This window comes from Apium graveolens, unplaced genomic scaffold (assembly GCF_009905375.1).
Source record: "Apium graveolens cultivar Ventura unplaced genomic scaffold, ASM990537v1 ctg1999, whole genome shotgun sequence".
NCBI classification, from domain to species: Eukaryota; Viridiplantae; Streptophyta; class Magnoliopsida; order Apiales; family Apiaceae; genus Apium; species Apium graveolens.
In genome coordinates this window covers 90,254-99,262 of record NW_027417485.1, presented here as the reverse complement: position 1 = coordinate 99,262, position 9,009 = coordinate 90,254, and the positions used below count along the sequence as shown (strand labels likewise).

The following is a 9,009-nucleotide window of genomic DNA, read 5'->3' as shown; positions in this document are numbered from 1 at the left end:
TCAAGTTAACCCTGAATTTATGCCTACAATTCTTATAGACATAAATAGGGGGAGATTGTTAGGAATGTATATGCATTAGTTTGATGATATGTTTAACAAAATACTTAAGTAGAAATTTAGTGTCTGTAGCCTCAACGGATAAGACCACTTTGGCTATCCGTTGATGGTGTAGCTTTACTTAGAAATAAGTCTAGTGTTGTAGCATATTTCAGTCTCTGTATTTAAAATGTAATTCTTGGAAGTTGAGAGAAACTATGAGTCATGTTGACTACTAGATGATATGTAGATAGGAAGGCCAATTGTAAATACTTCATGCCTTGTAATTTTGTATAAGTGAAGTGGTATCAACGGATGACTTAAAGACCTTCAACGGATGAGAAGCTAAGCTTCAACGGATGTCTCTAAAGCTTCAACGGATAAAGTCATCAACGGATAACATCCTTCAACGGATGAGTGCATCAACGGATGAAAGCTTCAACGGATAACATCCTTCAACGGATGAGTGCATCAACGGATGAAAGCTTCAACGGATGTTCTGATGATTAGCCGTTGATAAGGGGTAGTTGTACCTACAAACAGAGGCACATGGGTTGATAGAGACAACTGAGATGTGGTAGCCGAATTTCAGGAACAACAGAAAAAGCAGCCGTTCTTCTCTAGTACAAAGATGCAATAGTCAACAAAGTACTGGAGTGAACAGGAAAAGAAGCAAGTGAAGATCTTATTTTATTACTGTATTTTATATTGTTCTTCACTTGTACACTTGGTAATATATAAACCAAGTAGAAGCTAGTAATTAGATGTGAGATTTTCCAGAGCTGTTTAGAAAAATATTGAGAGAAAATTCATCTAGTTTGTACTAGGATGCAGCTGTGATCAACATTGTTTAATCACAGATTTTCTAAAATACCATCTCTGGTGGAACAACAAATCCACCAGAAAAGTTTTTAAGGTCTGTTGTGTTCTTTACATTTGTGCTTGAATATATATCTGTCTGTATTAGCTTAAAGCAATTCACACACTTGTTCTTCTTGAACACACAACTTTCATAAACTGCTCAAAACTTGAAAAAGTTTTGAGATTTACATTCAACCCCCCTTCTGTAAATCTCATTGCTAGTCCACTAGGAATAACACACGTCTACTGTCTACCAGTAAAGTCGGTATGCTTACTCGAGCGAAGGTTCAAGGAGCATTCTCTACCTATCGTATGCTATATCTGATCGAAGAAACTATCACCAAGTCAAACTCCGTGTCTGTCTGTCTGTCTGTCTGGTGTGTGCTACTAAGATCACCAATCTCACCCATGTGGGGGATTGTTGGAAAATATGGGTATAAGTCCCATATTGGTAAGTCATATTTTTGAGCATTATGACTAAAAGATGTGTGAGATATGATGATATTCTCTTAATAATGGAAATTATTATTTTCCATTAGAATTTGGCTCAAATATTATGGCATAAATTAATTTGATTTTGTTTCAGATTAATTGATATGGTGTATGTCTTGATATATTTAATCTGATTCTGTTTCAGATTATTTATGGAATAGAGTAGCTTGCAAGTATTACACCGATTCCATAATTAATGATATTTAATTATGTAAAAGAGTAGCGCACAAGTCTATCTACACCTATATAAACACCTCTAAGGCGTTAGGGTTAGACACACCAAAAACATATTCGCCTCTAAACACAAATCTCTCTCTCTCGGTGATAGTTTCGTGCCCGTTCAAGCTCGCTGAAGGTGCTCGTTATCCGTAACGCTGCCGCTACCTCGTTTTATCCTGGGAGGCTATCGACTCGCACATACGGTGAGAGGCGAAATAGCTTTAAGGAGACAGTTTCAACTGGACTCGAGGATCTCTCTTCTGTTTATATCTTTTCTTCCTCCGTTTGATTTCGTTTACTCACGCACACACTTATTTGATTATTTGTATTAATCGCAGATTGTTTTCACACCTCTTAAACTCACCTTGGTTCCATTATAGTTAAACCGCATTGTCAGTTTAGAGAAGTCCCATATAACGGGTCCTAGTTGTGAGAACCAATGAACTCAAAGTACTAAATCACTACCACTGAGGGGCAGGAGCAACACATCTGCGTTGAATTCCACACCCTCCATTTTCCAAGTAAATCCTCTAACGATCTTATCACATAACAGTTTCCCTCCATCAGTTACCCTTACGCCCATAGGATTGATGCCTTCAATTTTACAATCCATCTTCAAAGCCTTGATGGTGTCTATGAAGTTGTGCGTGCTACCCGTGTCTAACAGTAGCTGCAAACTCTTCTTACCATGAAGCCCTGTTAATCTCATAGTTTGAAACGCAGACACTCCTTCAATAGCTTCCAATGATATTTGTGCACACTCCTTTACTTCTGTTGGCTGATCTTCTACTGGTTCTTCCGATTGCTCAAATTCTTCCTCTTCAACTTCCATTTCTAAATGAAAGAACTATGGCTTTTTCCCTTTACATTTGTGACCTGGTACAAATTTCTTATCACACCAAAAACATAAATTTTTGGCTCTTTTTTCACTGAGCTCAGCAGGAGTCAATGTTCTCCTACTGGGATTGAGGGTGAAAGTAGTCTGAGGGTTAGGTTTTGTGTAGGGTGGTTTGGTAACTAGGACAGATTATGGTTTAATATGGGTTATAGGTGATGGTGTGTAGGCTTTGGATGAAGTGGGGTTGGGTAACAATGGTTTCGTGGAGGATTTGCTTCTCTGTGCTTTAGAAGAAGTTTCTTGCAATTTGGCTAAACACAGAGCTTGCTGTATAGATTTAGGGGTGAACATCCTCACTGCCAACTGGATTTCATCATCTAACCCTCCCAAGTAGCAACTGAGAAGATATTCTTCAGACATGGTGTGTCTACTAGTGAGAGCATCAAAAGCATCATGGTAGTCTTGAACAGACCCTTGTTGTCGCAAAGCTTTGAGCTCTGTCATGGGATCATCATAGAGGTCTCTAAATCTCACAGTAATATCCTCAGTATACTTAGTCCAAGAAGGTATAATATGTTTACACCTATGCATATAGGTTTGATGCCATAACAAGGCTTTACCCTCAAGGTGAATGACAGCTAATCTCACCTTTTGTGGATCTGCAACCTCATCCAATTGAAAAAACTGGTTACATTTGTAAAACCAAGATCGTAAGTATGTCCCATCAAATTTGGGAAATTCAACCTTAGTCATTCTAGCTTCAAAGGTCTGGAACCAGTTACTCGTATTATTTGTGGTGTTATCCCTATCCATACTTGTATTTTGACTACCACTCGCATAATCCTTCTCACCATTATTAACTAACTTAGCTACTTGCACTGATGAACCCAACAATAATTCATTAATCTCAGCGATATTTTTGGCATTCTGTTCTATATTGACATTACTGGTATTACAAGCTTGAATAAGACGTGTTGAGTTTTCAGTAAAGCTCGAAGACTTACCTCCATCCGATTAAGATCCGGGTGTTCTCCCTCACCATCTGACCCATCTCCGGTCCTATTGCTTCTTCCTGAGTGTCATTTTCGAAGGTTCGAAGGCTCTGATACCAGTGATGCTATTTTATAAATTTGATAACTAAATAGACAATATCAACCAGATCTCAAATGAAATGAAGGTTGAGTGAATGTTTTTAGAGAGTCAGCCACTTATGAAGAGCAACTCTGATAAAAACAACCAAGAATAATATAGAGAACAGTAGAGGGAAAAGCATTGACGATAGGTTTCCTCAGTTGGGCTCCTCTCCTCATTTTCTTTGCAATCAAAATCAGGGATCAACTTCTTTTTGTCTTGTTCTGGAGTCACTCCAACTGTTTAACCTCCATTCTGGACATTTTCATACCCAGTAATGCATCATTGTTGTTAGTGGATGTATCTCTCTCAGTCTCTCTCTCTGCCCTTTTTTTCTTTCGGAATCTCTTTTCCTATTTGTTTTTTTTATAGTTTGTTATGTGTTGATAGTTTGTATTTGTGATTGTTAATGGATGTATTTGTGATTCTTGTTATGTGTGGCTGAAATTGGAATTGCTGGAAATTTGTGTATGGCTATATTGTTTTGGTGTGTATGGCTATATTTGCAGTTAATACTAAAGTTTAATCGTCTACAGTATGTTTCCAAAGGCCACCTATGAGATGTTTGCACAAAAGATGTACCAGACATATAAGAACCATAAACGCTTTACCAAGCCAAAACTGGCACGAACTGATTTTACAATCAACCATTATGTTGGAGATGTAAGTACAGTCATTGGTCTATTTTTTGTCAGAAAAATAAAGAAACCAATTTTTTCACTGATATGCTTTGGTGAAACAGGTTACTTATGTAGCTGATCAGTCTTTGGACAAGAATAAGGATTATGTGATAGCAGAGCATCAAGCTCTACTAGATGCTTCAAAATGCAATTTTGTTGGTATACATTAGCCGACGAAACATCTAAACAGTCAAAATTCTCATCCATTTAAACCCAATTCAAGGTAAGCTAGTTTTTTTGTTATTAAGAGGCCTTGGGTATGAGTATCTAAGAAAACTGATCTGTGTTCAACATTATACTTCAAATCCAGCAACAAATTACAAAGTTTAATGGAAACTCTCAGCACAACAGAACCACATTACATCAGATGTGTAAAGCCTAATTCAGTTTTGAAGCCAAGAATATTTGAGAACTTTAGTGTCATTAACCAATTAAGATATGGGGTAAGTAAATCTTTCTATGTTCATTTATGGAATTAGTAAGGTTAACAGTTCACCTTGCATTGGAAATAACTGCTTTTGGTGGTAGGGTGTCTTAGAGGCAATTAGAATCAGCTATGCAGGGTATCCAACAAAGCGATCATTTGATGAATTTCTTGAACGATTCAGAATGTTGTCTCCAGATGTTTTGGATGGGTATACAAATTTTATACCTCTCTGTATTTTATTATTGTACTGAGATGAAATAAAGCTGAGACATCAATATATGAACTTGCTTCTGACTGCTTCCAATAATTTTCATCTAAAACATAACCGACTTTAAAGTTTTCTCAGTTAGAGTTATACCATTTACTTATTATCATCACAAGGTGCTTATCCACTTTTTCTCATGCAGATCAGATGAAAATTTTTTCATGTGTTGCTATCTGTGACAGGATGGGGTTAAAGAGATATCAGGTATAGAAAAGTAGTTTTGAATTAAATATATTGCAGCATCAATGTGGTTTATTTTTGTATAGTAACACTGAGACTTCTCATCAATGATTTTAACTCCAGATTTGGAAAACAAAGGTGTTTCTTAGAGCTGGGCAAATGGCTGATTAGATGCACGAAGAGCTGAAGTTCTAGCTTATGCTGCAAGGCGCATACAGAGACAAATCCAAACATATCTCACCAGAAAGGAGATCATTACCATTAAAAGGGCTACAATTTAAATGCAAAAACACTGGAGAGGTAAATTTCCTTGCGTCTTTTTTCTTCTTTTTTTGACCTACTATTATTCTATACTCTAATTACAGGAATTTAAGAACAAACGTCAGAGATCCTATATTGAACTTTTTAAAGAGGCATACCTGGCCTCTCTCCTTAAGTGGTTGCAATAATATTAGTTTTCAGTATAGGTGATCTTGTGTCAAAAAATATCACAACTAGCCAAGCACGTTTCTTTTGATCCCTAGCTCAACATAAATATCTTTCTAATACTAAGAATTTGAAGTCATATCATCCGAAGAAACGGAGAATACCAAAAAGTTCGAATTGAGCAAACAATAATTTTTTACGCAACTTATTACAGCTCAAATTGCACGTAAGCTGTATGAACATATGAGGGAGGAATCTGCTTCAATACATATACAGAAGCATGCATGAGTTTGTGCGGAAAGAAAATCATATAAGAAACTACAGGAAGCAACAATAGTTATCCAAACCGGATTGCGATCTATTGCTGCCAGAAATGAATTCAGACGCAGAAGAAGAAACTGGGCTGCAACAACAATTCAGGTAATTACCAGTTCAGGATTTTTTATATATCTTTTCATCCATATATTGGAAAATAACTGCTTTTGGTGGCAGGGTGTCTTAGAGGCAATTAGAATCAGCTATGCAGGGTATCCAACAAAGTGATCATTTGATGAATTCCTTGAACGATTCGGAATAATGTCTCTAGATGTTTTGGATGGGTATACAAATTTTATACCTCTCTGTATTTTATTATTATACTGAGATGAAATGAAGCTGAGACATCAATATATGAACTTGCTTATGACTGCTTCCAACAGAGATGCATGCTTTTTGCTATTGAAATTTTCATCTAAAACATAACCGACTTTAAAGTTTTCTCAGTTGCAGTTATACCATAATCATTCAGTACATTGTTTACTATTAATATTATATGAAAGTGAAGTGCATGATTATGATCTAGTTGTCCAGGTATTGTTAGAGCTTTTTATTGTGATTCTTGCTCTCTGATTTGCGTTTCCATATCAGAGTGGTATTCCAGTGGCATGGTGGGAAATATGATTCAGTTAGTTTCTTATTTTGGGTTGGTGTTATCTAGTGTACGCTGCTAGATTGAGTTTATATCTTATCAATCTTGAGTATCATCAGTCCGCACTAATGCAGTTTACTCAAATTCTCTTTTTAATTATTTGCACTACTTTATTAAAAAAAATTATGGGCTGTCAAATATATTCTTTCAGGTTAGAGATCCTGATTTTTCCATAAGAATAATTGGTTCAGAATAACGCGAGAGAAGGATGGCCTTGCAATGAGCTCACGCAATGTACACCACTCGACCGATGAGAGGGAAAATGTATATTGCGATTCATATGATATTCACTATAATTGATCCAAACATAGTTGGTCATTTATTTGATTTTGCTTCAGGCACATGAAATTAGTAGGTGCATTGATAAACTGATATATGAAGGACATTCATAGTCAATTTAAAAGTAAATTTTCTTAACAAAAATCATGGAAAAGTGTTTAGTTATCTTGTTCTTCCTCCAAGATGCATTATCTTTTGTCAGCTAACCATGGTGAAACAATTGTGTTTAATACTTTTTACCATGAGACCTTCCAGTTTACCATGGTCCATAGTTTCAGACTGTTGAGCCTCTTATATTAGTTTCTTGGTTCTATTTTTGGACTTGGTGATCTGTTTAGAAGCTGCAGTTTGGTTATACAGGCTGCAACTGCACAAGTCTGTGATGTCTGTTAGACTGCAAGGAACTTGACTTTATTTATATTCCATCCAAAAATCTATACTACCTCCGTCCCACCGGATTCTATATATTTACTATTTGCGCAAATTTCGAGGTAAGTATAGTTTCATAATTTTTTTTTAAAATATTTTTCTTGAATAAAAGTTTAAACATAAAACTTTTATTCAGAAAAAAAAAAATTTAAAAAAATAATGTAATTATGTTTTAAAGGAGCATTAGAAAACGTGCCGAAAAGTAACGTATAGAATTCAATGGGACAAAGGAAGTATCATACTATTATATCATTGGGAAGAGAAGAGACCAGAATTGCGAAAGAGCAATAGACACAGGGTGATGAAAAAAGAGTAAATTACAGTTTGCACCCAGTATCTTTGGGTGTTTTCTCACTATGGTCCCAAACTACGTTTGTTGACAATTTGCATCCCAAATTTTAAGTATCCGTTCAGTTTGCACCCCTTCAGCCATTTGCCATCCAAAATTACCGTTAACGTTAGTACTGACAGGGGTAAAATTGGTAATTAAACTAAATACATCTACTAGATGTATCTTTCAAGTTATGCCTTGTGTGTAACAACTTTATGGCTTATTATTACTCACTGACTATTTATATCATGTTTGATTTCATATGATCAGATCTGGCCTTTCTATTCCACATGTTCTTTCTTGCTCGATATTGCAAACTTCTTGAAGAGAACTCTTTTAGGGGAAGGACTGCGGATTTTTTTTCCATGCTTTTTTTTTTGTAGTCTTTTTTTCATAACCAATTATGTAGCTTATATTCCTTTGGCAGTTTTAAACAAGTTGTGTATTTCCCCCAATCAAAAGGTTTTTAGGTCAATAAATTACCCAAGGCCGTCAATTATTTTGTTCCAAAATAGACGATGCATCATTTTTGTATTTCCTTTTCAAAGTAGTGATGCTTTGTCAAATGGTTCATATATTGTGACTGTCAGACGTTTATCGATTGATGAAGAAATTGTGTCTTAAAAGTTGCATAAAGTACTAGACAACAGGTCCTGGGCAATAAACATTGTGACTTAGATTGGGGGTTTTAGCACATGTTGACTAGGTAGAAAAACTAATCCTTCTCTCTATTCGCGCAACGTAGAGTATTAGACAAATAAGCTTGCTTTCTGTTTTTCTTTAGGAGTTCAGTAAACAGAAAACTCCCTGTTTCCTGTTTGAAATACTTATCGAGATGCTCCATAACGATAATGGTGTTAGCTAGAATTTTTTGCTCAACATTAATTGGTTCTCAATAAGCTATTTAACTATAATCAGGATTTTTCTCCTGACTAAGCTTTGAAAAGCCATTATACATACGCTCTTTGCTGCAGGTTCTTCTAGGGTTCTCTGTCCTTGTTGGTGCCGGTGCGGATTGACTTGCAGGTAAGTATATCACATGTTAAATATCTGATGCATAATTGTAGTATGTGGTCCACACTGCTTAAGGTTTAGGAGTTGAACCTACAATGTCGAAGATGTGTGAAATTTTCCTATTGCAATTTAACTGAAAGCCACTGTATCCGGAGATCGTCATGAACTAGTTTTATTTTCTTCCTTTTGTGAAATTGTCAGGATAGCTGATTATAGCCTAGATAGTATAGTAATAGTATGGTCAATACAGTACTGTTGTCTTAGGAAAGGCAGGTTAGTCATTTCCATATTATAAATGAAATCGCAAGTATTTATTACCACTAAATACTATGTATTTAGTTTAATTACCAATTTTACCCCTGTCAGTACTAACGTTAACGATGCTTTTGGATGGAAAATGGCTGAAGGGGTGCAAACTGAACGGATACTTAAAT

The 9,009-nt window shown here is 35.9% G+C and overlaps 1 protein-coding gene across 8 annotated transcripts; it reads left to right on the top strand.

The window, feature by feature from the left end:
• The first annotated feature begins 2,016 nt into the window (after positions 1–2,016).
• Positions 2,017–6,237, top strand: LOC141700259 (myosin-12-like). Of its 8 annotated transcripts, XM_074504061.1 has the most exons (9): positions 2,017–3,012; positions 4,114–4,240; positions 4,320–4,480; positions 4,568–4,700; positions 4,786–4,892; positions 5,092–5,153; positions 5,253–5,429; positions 5,770–5,975; positions 6,048–6,237. In XM_074504061.1, the coding sequence occupies exons 1-3, from the start codon at positions 2,900–2,902 to the stop codon at positions 4,425–4,427; spliced, it is 348 nt and encodes a 115-aa protein (XP_074360162.1). In that variant the 5' UTR covers positions 2,017–2,899; the 3' UTR covers positions 4,428–4,480; positions 4,568–4,700; positions 4,786–4,892; positions 5,092–5,153; positions 5,253–5,429; positions 5,770–5,975; positions 6,048–6,237. The 8 variants fall into 8 exon arrangements, with proteins under 8 accessions (XP_074360162.1, XP_074360168.1, XP_074360163.1 ...); XM_074504067.1 differs by having other exon boundaries at positions 2,017–2,965; positions 4,796–4,892; positions 5,770–6,237; XM_074504062.1 differs by having other exon boundaries at positions 4,796–4,892; positions 5,770–6,237.
• Positions 6,238–9,009: the final 2,772 nt, after the last annotated feature.

Bases quoted from the DNA above. Each gene is read 5' to 3' on its own strand.
- LOC141700259 (XM_074504062.1), top strand. From the start codon at position 2,900: ATGGTAGTCTTGAACAGACCCTTGTTGTCGCAAAGCTTTGAGCTCTGT. The intron at 3,013-4,113 runs GTATAATATGTT...AATCGTCTACAG, and splicing joins AGTATACTTAGTCCAAGAAG to TATGTTTCCAAAGGCCACCT. The intron at 4,241-4,319 runs GTAAGTACAGTC...TTGGTGAAACAG, and splicing joins TCAACCATTATGTTGGAGAT to GTTACTTATGTAGCTGATCA.